Consider the following 15468-nt stretch of genomic DNA (forward strand, 5'->3'; position numbering starts at 1 on the left):
TGACAAGTTTGTTTTCATATGTTCTAAGGCGGTTTCCCAAATGGTGGTATGTGTCCCCCTAGGGGTACTTTGGAGGACTGCAGGGGGTACGGGAGATATTTAACAAAATGTTTAATAGTTACAAGGCTGTTGGCCGCAACATTGTTCCCCTTTATGTAGAATTTCTTTTTTTTTCCTACCAAAAATGACATTTTGTAGCCTTCTTTGGACCTATTCGTGCCTGCCTTCCTTCTACTGTCCTATTTTTTTTTTTTTAATACAAGTTTCTCTTTTTTTTTTTTACATCAGTTTTTGATACTATTTTGACCGATTCTTGCCTTACTTCCTTCTTTCTACCATCTTTTTCCAAGTTTTTGTCTTTTTTTTTTTTACAGCTTTTTTCTCTTTTTCTCATTGGCATTTAAATGTTTGTTTTTTTCTGTTTAGTAACTCTATCGCTTACAGCGCTGTACTGTTCCTGTTTATATACACTTTCTACTGAAAATGATAAGCGCTGGTCAGGGTTTCTTGGCTTAAAGAAACCATTCAAAAGGGGTACATTATTGAAAATGTATTTGAGAACCACCGTTATAAGGGATAATGCCTCCGGGATAAGGCCAAGGATACAGATTTCTGGGCGTACAGGAATTTCTTTGTGAATGATGTGGGAAATGATCTCCATTATGCCATTCCAAAAATTTTTTTATGTTTACAAGTCCAGATACAATGAAACAAGTTCATTTCTCTGTCATACATTTTATACAAGTGTCCAGAATGTTAGGGGTTAAACTTACGGAGTTTTTCGGGAGTTATATATGTTCTCATGAGCCACTTGTATTGAATTAACCTCAATCTACTATTCATAGTTTGTGCTTAAAATGCAATGTTATTATAAATTAAACTGCCCAACAATATATCTGCCTACAAGTACAGCTGAAATCAGTTTATTTCATTGTGAACATGGGAAAAAAAATTTATAAAATAGCAGATGAATAAGAACATGTCAATTTTAGCACGATCTTCCAAAATTATTGTAAAATTATTCAAATAAGGAATTCCCATGTTCGAGGAGAAGCACGAAGTTGAAAAAGAAATTCTATTTTTTTATACTCAACAAAATTACATTACAATTTGATGTTTATATGTACATATACACACATACTTATACACGTTTTTCTTTCCCATCTACTTTTTTTCTTCTATCTACCGAATAATAACCCATCCAAACGATTAGACCATTAAAAAGAATTTCTGCATTGAGTACTTTTTACTTTTAATATTTTGAGTGCATTTTCTTGATACTTAAATTTTCAATGCAGGACTTTTACTTATAACGGAGTATGTTTTACAGTGTGGAGTTAGTACTGTTAAGTAAATGATCTAAATACTTGTTCCACCACTGCCTAATGCCAGTAAATGTGTGCTTGTTTTCTTTTGTGCGAGAGTTAATTTTGGTAGGAAAGTGGTCTGAGATGCTGGGGAACTTTGGGATTTCCCAGAAGAGCTGAGTGTGTTTACAAGAAGCATTTTATTTGCAACCCCGATATCTCTTAGTGTGGGAAGCAACGTGCCACTAAGTTCATACCGCTCCTCACTGTTCAGCTCCCACCGTCCCTCTCACCCTTCTTTACTCCCATCAGGTTTATAGCGAGTCTGATTATATTTCAGGTGCAGAGGGGTAACACGGCATTGCACCCACACGTCACTGCCATACAGCATCTGACTCTGGCTCCGTAACCCAACTGCAGCTCTGATCAGTCAGAAGATAAGGCCCAGGATGGCTCATGTCATGCCTGACGTGAAGCAAGAAACCGCTGCCACCATCATCCAAGCCACAGGCCTTGAACTCTCAACACCCACGGGTGACTCATATCACATATGGTATCAAAGGCTGCAGCCTGCACCTTCCTTGCATCTACCATGTCAGCTAAGGCCAAGTTTACTTTTAGTTTTTCTTTCAAACCTGGTGTTTCAGGAGGATACTAGTTGTTAGCTGTTAGCTAGCATTTAGGTCATTTTGTCTCGTCTTTGTCTTAAAGCAAGGGTTCAACATTTTTGGAAACACAGTATATTCTTTATAATTTCCTTGCTGGTATAGTTTTGAAGAAAGATAGCACTTTCATATTTGTCTAGCTGGCATATGTAAGGCTACGGAAAGCAGCTGGTTAGCTTAGCTTAGCACAAGACCTGAAACAGGAATACAGCCTGGCTTTTGCCTCTGAAACGCCTAAGAAATTATTTATATTTTAAATTTATTTATTTTTTCTCCAAATTTTTTACTTTAAACTCAAATACATGTTTTCACATTGGCCCTAATCCTCTTCTGAAAACTGAAAATGGAGTCACAAAATCCAAACACACATTCCGCTGGGCTTCTGAATGAGAAAATGACTAGTTCCTAGAAGCACTATTTCCATGTACCTTTCTCTTCTTTGTCCGTACTTCTCTCCCTATTAGTTTCTCAGAGCATTTAGTCATACTTTTATGAGCCGCAGGTACTTAACCTAACAAATTTTTGTCCTGTGGACCCCGAATTACAAAATCATTATTCAAATTAGTGATCGTATCGTACTACTACTTCCACAGAAACTGCCATTGAGGTTGTACCCTGAAAAATTGTGGTTGGTTAGCAAATTGTTGCCAAGTCATCGTTGTTTCACTTATAGATATTCATCTGAGAACGAAAGAAAGAAACAGGGTGTGCCGGTGTGTCCTGCTGTCAGTTTATTGAAGTTATAGTAGCAGTCAACTAAGGCTAACCTAAATGTTTATAGTCTATTAACCTTTTGGCAAAGCGGCTTGGCTGACATAACAAAATAAAACTTGAAACACTCGTCCATCTGTGCCAAATGACTCATAAATAAAGAGGTTGTATAGTCGCGATGAATGTTTTGCTCATCCAGAAAATCATTCATTTACGACAAGAGAATACGTTACAGATGCATCGCTGCATGCGGTAACTTAGCCTACTTTGGACGTATCGTGAGCTAAACCGGGCATCGCTGTCAATGTGTCACGAGCCAAAGCGTTAAGAGATTGTTGTAGCAACCAACGTAATAATAACTTTGATTAATATAGCGCATATCATGAAAACCCAGGGACGCTTTACACAGGTACAGGGGGACAAGGGAAAAGAAAATAGTAGGCAACACAAGCACGGAGTAAAAGGAATAAAACGTCCATGCTAAATGGAAAGGGGACATAATAGACCTTTTTCACGGCAGACATGTTGACATGTCATAGTAGAAAAAGCACGGGTGTATTCAAACCCGTTAATGATGGCTGCATTCCACTTAGGAGAAGTCCTGGTATTGTGCATGCTGACTTACTGAAATATCTTACTGGGACACTTGATGGAACTGAGCCATCGTTAAGGTAATCAGTCTCAGCTGTGCTTTTCCTACTATGACAAGTCAACATGTCGGCTGTGAAACAGGTCTAGTTAAAGGTGCTCTAAGCGATGTTGGGTGACAGCAGCACTTCTTGTTGACGTTCAAAGTATTTTCAAACAAAACTAGGCTAGCTCGCCCCTCCCTCCTCCGCACTAACCCCCCAAGCCCCACCCCCAAATCCTTCTTGTCGGTTATTGGCTGGAACGTTGGAACACTGTTTGTTATGTTTGGTGGTGCAGGTTGACCCAGTTTGTTTTTGTTGCCGTTTGTGGAGCCTGGGCTGTCTACAGAGAGCGCGTTTTTTTTTTTTTTTTTTTACAGTGTGTTCAGGGGACAGGCAGCTCGCGGATAGTGAGGAGATGTTTGCTGTATGGGACAAAAAATGTTGCAGCCTAAAAAATGACATCGCTTAGAACACCTTTAATGTTGGCTAATGACATCCAACCACATCGGTCATTGTAAAGATATTTTATTAATGAAATAGACATATTACATACCTGAGGGCCAATTCAGGTGGGGGATTGAATCATTTCCAATCCCATAATTGTCTCTATCTATTGAAAGCCTGACCGAGCGTGACCCACGTTATCGCTTGTCGTCTTTCCCTTTCCCTTTTAGCTTTGAGTTGTTCTTCCTTTTGTTCTGTGATGGCCGTGCCCCAGTATCAGCCATAACTACAGCAGATAAGTTCTAAAATAACATTAGGCCTATAAAAAGATATCTCCTGCTTCCTTTTACCTGGCTACGCTGGCTGGATATGCTAACACAGGCTTTCCGGTGTAACAAAGAAATCTGCGGGAAAAATCGGACTCAGGCAGAGGCATTAATAAAAACTATAAAAATAGCGTTCTTTTCACTGTTAGTCTCGTTTGCTGTTACAGGTCATTTAAGACCATTGGATGAAAAATGACAGAGCTTCAGATTGACACTAATGAATATACATGTATATATAGAGAGTGATATTCTTTTACTTGCACTAAATGTCTTGTTTTAATTGTATATAATTTGTATGTTTGGTATTTTTTATATACGTGGACCCCAGGAAGAGTAGCTGCTATATTGTTAGCAACTAATGGGGTTCCGAATAAAGGAACAAAAAACGATCACTGTGACCAACACAAATATTAAACTATTTAAATTCCCCCAAAAAGTTATTTGTGCCATCTCCAATGCACGTCCTGTCTGCTGTGAGACATCCTGAGGATCAAATCACATTTAAGATTCAAGATGCAATACTCTATTGCCATGCAAGTAAGTTGCTAGGAATTTGGTGCAGTGTGCTCATTACAAAAAAAAAACCCGACAGCATTCACAACAGTACAGTCAATACCATTAAAACACACATAGACACAACCCACGCCTCCCCATATATTCAGATAGGCATACCATTATAACCAAATTAAAGAGATACAGGAGTTCGAAAAGTAAAAAATTAGAGTAACAATACTCTTAACTTATTGCGATACCCCACAAGTCAGTGCAGTCTGAGGAGTTATAAAGTGTCAGTGCGTCGTTCCCATAAGGTGCTGTTGTAGGGTTGAGGATGTAAATGGACTGCATTTATACAGCGCTTTTCTAGTCTTAACAACTTTGACATAGTCATATACAGGCAGCATTAACACACACAAGAGTCATCTCAGGACACTTTACAGCTAGAGCAGGTCTAGACCACACTCTATAATTTACAAAGACCCAACAATTCCCCCGAGAGCAAGCATTTAGTGCAACAGTGGTGAGGAAAAACTTGCTTTTTAGGCAGAAACATATTTCAGTACAATTCTTTGCAGGGCTCAATGGTCTCAAAGTGTTTGAGCATCTCACAATGAAACCATTCCTCTGATGTTATCAGTACTTTATGCTGATTCATTCCCAGAACTGTCATCAGCAGTCCCTTGACCTATATTGTTTAAACTAGGTTGGCAGTGTGTAGGAGTAGCTACTAGTGACTAAATGACTCGGATAAATAAATCAAGGTTCAGGCTTTTCACAATGATGAGTCTCTGTTGGTTTCTTAAAGGGACAGCGTACCTATGATAGGTCAGAGGTCCCACCTGCAAGCCTCTTTCAAAATGACATCTGAGCCACATGTTTTGAAAAGACATCACAACAAATTTTTTTTTTGATAATTTCTTTTTTTTTATTGATGTACATAACTTATATGAGGTTTGATTACACATTGATGGATCGCTTGTAAAGTATGTTCACAAATGTACATGCATATAAAACTAGCGATCAACTACGTGAGAAAACAATGAAACAAAACACAAAAAAAACATACCCCCCTCTCCCGTCGCCACCCACCCGCCTACCCTGGACCTAGGGGACATGAAAAACCATTATATTAAGGATTTAATTTCAACCCTCTGAGGTCTTTTCTGAGGCATTTTCACATATGTTCTTAACTAATCCCCATGTGTTTCATATCAAAATGTTCAGAACAAACTCAGCTTTCTCTCTCCCCAAATCTGTCCTAGATCATTGTGTAAATAGATCATTTGGCGCTAACGGTGACACGTTGATGTTCGCTTTTTGAAATTCCTCATATCTCTTTTGAAAAAAACCCTTAAAGGTGTACTATGAGTTCCTGCATGGTTTCAGCGCGATTTCATTTTTGTCTCAAATCGTAGGCGTCTCTCCTTGATCCGCTAGCTGCCTGCCCCCTGAACACACTGTGAAAAAGCCCGGTCTCGGGAGACAACACAAGGGTCGTAAACGTCAAACAAACACTAGGGGCACAGGCTGTGCACCGAAATACAACAAACCACGTTCCAGCCAATCACCGACAAGACGGTTGGGGGAGGGGGGTGGGGCTTAGGGACAGTTAGTCAGTTAGTCATGACAGTTACGGAAACATGGGGGGAGGGGTGAGCTTGCTCTGTTTTGTTTGGTATTACTTCGAACGTCAACAGAAGTGACCATGCAGGAACTCATAGTGCACCTTTAACTTTTTGTCGTGTGTCTGAATTGTTTAGGTGCTTGAAATGAATTTACCAAAAGCTTAGGTTATATATGATTAAAATAGTAAATAAATGTCTGAAATTATATTTTGTAATATTGCTTTTTGTGTAGGAGTGTTGTCGTCTTTCGTCCTCAGAGGGTCAATGACAGCTTGTTTCCAGTGGGATATGTTTTCTGTTTTTGCCTGGTGTTGGTTTGGCAACCCCAGTGATCTATAATCGCAATGTCTATGAAGTCGAGAAGCCTTATGGTGTTTTTCCATTACATGGTACCTGCTCGACTCGACTGTACTCGCCTCTTTAATTAAAAAAAGCCCCTGGTACCTGCCAGGGACTTTTTTTAGTACCACCTCCGTCGAGGTTCCAAGCGAGTTGAGCCGATACCAAAAGGTGACGTAAAAACCTGCGGACTACTGATTGGTCGGAGAGAATCGTCACTAATCACTGCGTCATCATTGCTAGCGACAGACGGGGGTGTCCTGAACAAACCCGCCATTTTTAAATAATTTAGCCAGTTTTTGCTGCCTCCAGCTTCTTTTGAAACAAAAATGTGTCTTCTGGCTGTGGCAACAGCCACATGCCGAGAATCCAAAACAGCAAACCTTCGACGTTCTTTGTGTGTGTGTGTCGCGTTAGGTCACGGCAGTTTCCAGCCACGGTCGCCTCAGGCATGAGGTGGTACTAAATCTGCAATGGAAAATGGAGGACGGGGCACCGCAGCCAAGTCGAGCCGAGTAGAGTAGAGTCGAGCAGGTACCATGTAATGGAAAAACGACCATTTGATTGTTTGTTGTACTTTGGTTTGGCTTGAAAAAACACTCTCTGGTTTGGTTCCTGAAAGAAAATGCTCCTGCTTGTTTTGCAGATCTTCACATCAGTGCTTTTTTCTTTTTTTTTTTTGCTCTAAAAGTAAGAAGTAGTGTGCTTTTTTTCTTCTTCTCACAACCACATCAAAAAGGTCCACAGGTGAAGGAACGTTTTCACACCTTTTTGACAGGATGCAACAGGTCAGCGCTACGAAGGTGTCACCTGGCTCATCACACTTTGCCATTTCACACGCGGGGGGGAATTATTGCTTTCTGCATGCTTCATCGTGACAGTTCAACCTGGGGTCAAGTTAAAAAATACAATGCCAAGAAGTAGAAGATGATGAGCATAAGCTGTTATCATTTACCGTAAAAAATAAATAAAGGCCTTCTCTTTGTATGTTTGAAAAATGGAAAAACAAGCGTTGCACACCCTGGCTCCATATACATATCTCTATTTATTCTGAGATATGCATATGGAGCGTATGGAGTGAGCAACACTTTTTGGTAACACTTTACTTGAAGGTATCTACATAAGAGTGACATGACACTGTCATGACACAGTCATGACCCATGAACCCTAACACTAACCCTAACTTGTCATGACAAAAACCGAATAAACATTTATGACTTGTTTATAATGTTTATGACACGTTCATGACAGTGTCATGTCACTCTTATGTAGATACCTTCAAGTAAAGTGTAACCCACTTAGTTTTCTTATTTCCAAGTCTACCTCCAGTGATCAGCACCTCACCACAACCCTTGGTGTGCATTCTTTTCTATATATTATATACTAAAATCAGGGTCCAAAATGACCTTTTTTGATCCACCAGCATAAATGGCTAGTGAATGTCCAAATTTCACCAGCCACTCACTAGATTACCATTGTTTTTGGGCTGGTGAGTGAAGCAAATCTACCAGCCACTTGCATTTTTTTTTCTTTTACCAGCATTTGGCTAGTAAATGGTGCTAATTTTTGACCCTGATTGTTTATTTTTTTTATTTTATCGGTTTATTTGATAGGGACCATGCATATTTATGAACATCGTTGAATAAAAAACACCATGTAAATATGCCAGAATTAGCAAAAATAACTACTTTTCATCTGCAGTCCCTAGGCAGGTGACATAGGACTAACATAGAGACAGCCAGTTGGCATATACTGTCACTAGAACAAAATGCATACATAGGTAAAAAAAGTGATGGAGAAGTAAATGGGCCAAAAAAAAAATGATGACCACAAAAAGACAAAACATTATCTTATCAACAGATCAATGTGTGTGCATCTTTAAAATCAGTGACAGTCAGAGCGGAAATCACAGCGCCAACACACACCAACAAAAGGCTGCCTGCATATAAACACAGGGAGAATGTGGAGAGAACACGACAGACATCAGAGGAGCACTTCACTGGCAGAGCTGTTCTCTACAGGCGACAATCATGCTACTGGTGAGTTCTTTAATCTCCTCCACGATCATGACATTACTCACTTTAAGCTTTATATGACATAATGGGACATGTACTGAAAAGGATGTAAAGCACATTATATGAAAAGTTACTGTGTTAATGTATGTTAGGGCTGTGCAATTAATTGAATTTTGAATCGATCACAAAAATAATTCTACCAAGAGAAATTATTGGTCTATGTCTATGTCTTTTGCGAGTAAGCTCTTATTTTGTCTTTTGTTCTGAATGAAAAAAAGAAAAGTATTAAGGTAAATTTCACAGTTCAAGGTGTTTTCATTGTTGATTTGTTTAATGTTTAGTATATATATTTGTTTCTATAATCGAGCAGCCCTAATGTAGTATGCATTTGACTTCTGACTCCAAATGGCTGTCCTGCTGTTTGGTCTTAACCCTTGTGTGGTGTTTGGGTCTGTGGGACCTGTTTTCAATGTTTGCTAAAAGAAAAATTATGCTATTTATTATTTCTTCTAACTAAAACTCATTGGCCTTGGCTCATTTTCTGTGAAGAACATAAAAAAATAACTTATTTTCAATGACTGCACACAGTACACATAACTATTACATATGAGGTGTTCGGGTCTACTGGACTCTCACAGGGGTAAATGGCAAATATGAACCATAAATGATGTATATATCATTGGTAATTGAGCTGAAGCAAACATCTAAGTATTTGTACATGAATTGTTATGGCTGTATTGATTTAAAAGCCTAATAATGTGGTGGCTCCACCAGACCTGGGAACATTGGCTTGAACACCACACAAGGGTTAACATTGTGAAGCAAATGAAAGATCGCTGAAACGTGTTTTTTCCTTCCGAAGTTTGTGAGTGTTCTAAAATCAATGACAGGGATGTAGCGATGGGTGTTTGGTGTTTTTTTTTGGTTTACAAAAACAACTAGGTTAATAAAGTGACTCAAATATGTCTTCAGCTTAACACATTTAACTTAGTGCAGCTAGCATTTTTTTGTAAAACTTGCATATTAAACCAACTTCTACTTAGAATGGTGTAGAATCGACTGTTGTAAATGATCGGAGTGAGGATTACCGATCAGTTAAAAAATGCCCATATTGGCTCCAATCCGATACTTTCCGATCCGATCGGGACATCCCTAATTCACATATTGATCAATTAAATGGGAATCCAGCCTCTCCAGCTGTTAGTACAGTAGTTAATGTCTTATAGGCGATAACAGCCCTTCCTTTTGTTCTCCTGTTCAGGGTTTCAGAGCTTTGTTGTTGCTGGGTCTGGTCTCGCTGTTGCACGCCACCAGGAAAAGCAATGCGGTGTCCCTAAAGATGGGTCAGGGAAGCAGACTGAAGGGCCAGACGGTGAGGCTGGTCCTGGATCCGTCGATGCAGCCTCAGATTGCCAGCACGTCGGCCTCGACCATCGCCAACATGTCTCTGTCACCGTGGACGTACAGGTCAGGCATCGAGCAAAGTTTATTCATATAGTATGAGAGGCCGTATAGGCGATAATTCAGACTTGGTCTCAGTGTCTGTAAGTGAGAATGATAGTGTTTATAAGAAATTACAGCTGTGTGAGTGATTATGATTTATGGCCCATACAATAATGTGTGTTAGATAATGACTGTGCATGTAAGAGAGTATGCCAGTTTATGTGCAAGAGTGTAATGGTGTATATGTGAGGTTATGGTGTTGTATGCGAGACCAAGTATGAATTATCGCCTATACAGCCTCTCATAATATAGCGCCTTCCAAAGACATCAGTTACAAAGGCCTTCGCAGTCAAAGAACTCAAATCTAATACAGTCAGGTAAATTGTTTGAATTTTGTTGAACAATCGCAAAAGAGTGGGTCAGCTGACCAATCAGAGCAGACTCGGACAGAGCGTTTCAGACAGAGGCGCTGCAGCAATGGGCAGTATGAGAAACATAATGTGTTTTTTTTTAACATCAAAGCATGTAAACGTGTTCTAGTAGACCACAAGAGTACATATATGATGCTGAAAAGGAGTATAATAGGGGCTCTTTAAAACGGCAGATACAAATATACAAGGAGAACAGATATACGACACAAGCTTAACACACATGCTACCTGAATGCCTGTCCGAACAATGGGGGTTTTAGCTGCTTTTTAACCCTTGTGTTGTCCTGTTGTCCCAAATTAATGATTTTTTTGCACCTGCTTTTGTCATTTTTTTTTTATGCTTTTTTCCGCGTTTTTGTCGCTTTTATCAATGCCTTTTGTTTTACGATTTTTTTATACCCTTTTTTGTCGCTTTTCAATGCTCTTGCCACTTTTTCCCAAGTTTCGTCGCTTATTTGGACGTTTTAGGCGCTTTTTTGTCCACTACTACCAGTATACACACCTCTAACACCAACTTACTAACCCTCTGAGGTCTGAGGGCATTGTCACATATCTTCTTAAATTGACCTTTTGCATTATTTGCATATCCCTATGTGTTTCATATCAACATGTTCAGAACAAACTCTGCTTTGCCTATAGTGATGCCCACATTTGTTTCTAGAGCAATGTGTAAAGAGATCATTTGGAGCTAAAGCTGAAACGTTGATGTACACTTTTTGAAATTCCTCAAATCTCTTTTGAAAACAAACCTGAACTTACGAATGTACGAATTGTTTCAGTGCTTGAAATGAGTTTACCAAAGTCTTTAGGTCCACAAAGTACCATAATATATGATAAAAAATAGATAAATGTCTGCAATGAAATTTGGTAATATCGCTTTTTGAGTTTGGTCAAACCTCGTTTTCATTAAGGGTTAAAAAACCTTGAGCCGAGGCTCTAAGAGTTCTAAGTCTGAGGGCCCTTTAATGTTTTCCTTCATCGCTTTACACCAGTTGGTGCCCAAAAACCACAATTTTGACATGTTTGGTGATTAAGTTATCAGTTTTAGAACTTTTAAAGCCTGGAATCCTAATTACAAATGTGTCTTTGGTCTGCCTCTAGAGACTCCTGTGAGGAATCTCGGTTGCCTCGGCGGATCTCTCATGCTAAGTGTCTGACCTCTGGCTGTCTGAGCCTGCAGGGGGGAGGAGAGGATGCAGCCCTGGAGGCCAAACCTATCTACTACCAGATCCTGGTCCTCCACAGGTAAAACACGGCAGTCTTTGTAAAAGCATCTAATGATGCAGTTTTGGCCTTTTGTTTCTAGTGCAAGTTATACATGCTACAAACGTTCTTGTAAGCTCAGTAAGTTCACTTGTGGGCAATTAAAGTGAAATGTAATTTGGAGAGCATTTTCTCTCTTAATCTGATGCATTTCCTGTTGAAACAAGCTGCTGGGCAGAAGCTATTCAACATACAAAAAAGAAATCTGTTTTTATTCTGGGTTTTTAATGTGTATTTTAATGTGCATTTTTCCAGTTTAGAAATGGGGGAATGTACTTTCGGTTATATGGCAGGCGCTGTAACCGCTCAGCTGCCAAGGCACTCCAAGTGGGATTTTATATACACATACAGTACAAGAACAGAGAAAATATGTAAACTATTATTTTTCTGGCATATATTAATGAGTAAGTGTACCTAATGAGATGCAAATAAATGATAAATCAGTTGTAAAACGTCCATTTCATTGTGTCTTGAAGTGGTAGGAATTTGAAAACCAAAAGTAATCTGGTGTTTATCATCCAATGCCAAACACTGAGGTTAGCCTCTGCACTGCCTCATACTTCAAACTGAAAATTGAAACAAAAAAGTATTTATTTCAAAGACAAGTGCTGGCAGTTTTCTTCCTGACTGACCTCCTATCACTTAATACATATGGTTTGGCATTTTTAAAGCTTTGGTGCGTAACTTTTTGATATTAACCAAAACGTCCGTTACATTCAAGCCGTTGCCAAATGAGTTGCTACAAAGCTAATTAAGACTATCAGCTCCACACAACTCTCTCTGGATTTCTCAGTTCAGAAGATTGTGTCGTCTGGCGGTTCAGAAGATTGTATCATCCGGCAATTTTCCCGCGCAGTGAAGATAATTACCTTCTGAAGAGTCCATCATGTTTTTTTAATCCTCCGTGTCCTCCTGGGCTACTAGTGGTCATGCATTTTTTTAAATTTGGTTGTCATTATTTAGAATTCCTCATGGGGGCGGCAGAAACTACGCACTATAGCTTTAACAGATTTTGAATTTGCAAGTGTGTCTTCGACTGGTACTGTATATTCAGCCCTCTCTAATTCTCCCATCCTGCTCCAGAGTCCCAAGGAAAAGGTACAGTAAGAAAGCAGGGAGGATGAGGACGAACCAGTACGACTTCAGACTGGGGACGGAGGTGATCTCGGTGGGCTGTACCTGTGTGAGGCCCAGCGTCGTACCACAGCAGTAGAGACTTCTCATGTTGGCAACTCCTTCAGCGTATTGTACATTTTATATCACTTTCTAACTTAAACTTGTATTAAGCAATATTTTTTAAGTTATCAACGAATCATGTGACTGTGCAATGTATTTCACAAAGCTACATGAATATCTCTGTGCCACTTTCTATGTATGTCTGAGACCGGGTCTTTGTGTTAGCCAATCGAACTTCATACAATGAACTGCAAAGAGCTCTGTTTCTTTCTGCCCCCTAGTGGTGAAAAAAAGGCTCAATGCAGCTTTAACCTGAGTGTACAATGGCAAACACATTCAATGTATGTCATTTTCTTAGAAGTCATGAAAGGGGTGTTGTTGGAAATATTTGTTTCTATACATATTTGTGGTGGGTAATGTTTTTGTATTTCTCTTATGTTGCATGGTTGTTTTAAAACTCACATGTTATAATAAGTATGTTCTTATTTTAATGTAAACAATATCAAAATGCTTTATTAAAGGTTTTTCCCCAACTTTTATATCTTTTGTATATTTTGTTGTTGTGTAACATGTCAATTATTTTTTAAAAGATTATTTATGTTGGAACCGTTGGACATTGGACAATGACTGATGATATACCCTATAATAAATCATTTTCTTCCTGTAAATGTTCACACTAGGAACTCACGTGTTCAACTTCATGCCACGCTAATACATATTTATGGCATGTATTATTTTCCTATTATAATGCTCCATGGATGTGAGTGATTTAGCAAAGAGTAGTAATCTCATTTTTTTTTTTTTATTTGATTTATTAGACAGTAACAGAAATAAATGCATAACAAGATGCCATCACAGTGACATTGCACATTTCACAGAACTGTCGAGGATAACAAGAAAGTTACAAACTTATTTCCATTGTGGTCCTGGTTGTAGTCTGATAAAGATGTCCAGGCAAGCTACAGCAGACTAAAAGGTACCTTGTGTACACTCAACCATATCCAAATACAAATAAATACAAATATATACATCGTAATAACAAATAGTCATTTAAGACTACATAAAAATCGAATCTAATTAGCATTTAACAACCATTCACCACATGCTCGATTAAAACAACGATCTGGGAGTTTGTTCCATTCCATTGCCGCCATGTACAAAAAAGTATTTTGCCCAGAACAGGTCTTAAATCTACACGGAACTATGTCTGTGGCACTACCTCTAGTTGAGTAGCTATGAGAGTTTCTAATAAGCTTAAAATAATCTTTAAAATACCATGGCTCATTCTTATACAAAATCTTTCTCGTTAATCTTAGTTTCAACTGTCTCACCCTGTTTTCAACTGTCAGCCATTTTAATTTCTTAAATTCAGAAGAGCCAACATGATCTCTATAGTTGAGATTTAAAATCAACCTGACTAATTTATTCTGTGCCGTTTGAAGTTGAACTTTTATCCTCTTGGGTGTGCTACTGTACCATGTAGTACAGGCATAATCGAAGTGTGGCTGAATTAAAGCATTTGCCAACATTTTTAAAGTTTCTTTATTTAGAAACTGAGCCTTACGAGCCAGAAATTTAATTCTTTGGTTCACTTTTTTGATAACCTTTTGACCCATACTTTCTCCACTCACAGAACTGTCCAAATCACAGCCCAAATATTTAACACAATTTTTGCTTCAATCTGGATACCACCCAAAGAAATGTTAAGCTCAGGAGTCCTACTCAACCTTATTATAGAACCAAATAAAATAGATTCAGTTTTCCCCAGATGCAAAGACAGTTTGTTCTCTATCAGCCATTCACTTATATTTTGTAACTCATCACTCAAATGATACTCAATAACTTTGATGTCCTTATTGGAGAACACCAAGGCTGAATCATCCGCATAGAGAAAAAGATTACAATTGCAAACAGATTTCATATCGTTAATATACAAGAGAAACAACAATGGACCCAGGACACTACCCTGTGGCACCCCACACGTTATTTCTCTTGCCTCAGATAGAGTGCAGTTAATATCAACTCTTTGATGCCTTTCAGTCAAATACGATCGAATCCAATTACATGCCATACTGTTAAAACCTAGGGCTTTTAGTTTAATCAGCAAGATCTGATGGTCAACGGTGTCAAATGCTTTCTGGAGGTCTAGCAATACCATGCCAAGGAGCAAGTGTGCACAGTCTTCCTCATTTTTAGTTTTCTTACCTCTGATACTCTCTGATAGCTATTGTCTGATGTTCAATTCTAGCATATTTTAAGAAAATATTAAATGTAAATAAAATTATCTTTTTAATCTGAAAAACATAGTTTTTAGGCCTTAGTACGGAAGAGGACTAGGGCCACATGTGAAACATTTATTTTAATGCGGAATTTAAAGTCAGAATTCTGAGAATACAGTCACTACCTGTGTTCGAAATCGTTCTCTATCACGGAAATAGTGCACTATAAAGTGTGTTTGCCTTTTTGTAGTGGTGTTCAAATTTTCTGCGATAAATTTCTTTCACTTTAAAGTCCACTATAAAATACCCACAATGCACAGCTAATTTGAGTGTGCATACGAAGTACCCTACATTTTCCTCACATATCCCACAATG

General features: G+C 38.7%; 1 protein-coding gene across 1 annotated transcript; it reads left to right on the forward strand.

Moving 5' to 3' along the window:
• The first annotated feature begins 8226 nt into the window (after positions 1–8226).
• Positions 8227–13363, forward strand: il17a/f3 (interleukin 17a/f3). Its single transcript, XM_028605934.1, has 4 exons — positions 8227–8586; positions 9824–10029; positions 11537–11680; positions 12782–13363. Exons 1-4 carry the CDS (start codon positions 8578–8580, stop codon positions 12909–12911), a joined length of 489 nt encoding a protein of 162 aa, XP_028461735.1. The 5' UTR covers positions 8227–8577; the 3' UTR covers positions 12912–13363.
• Positions 13364–15468: the final 2105 nt, after the last annotated feature.

The sequence above is a fragment of the Perca flavescens genome, chromosome 18 (assembly GCF_004354835.1).
Source record: "Perca flavescens isolate YP-PL-M2 chromosome 18, PFLA_1.0, whole genome shotgun sequence".
NCBI lineage: Eukaryota > Metazoa > Chordata > Actinopteri > Perciformes > Percidae > Perca > Perca flavescens.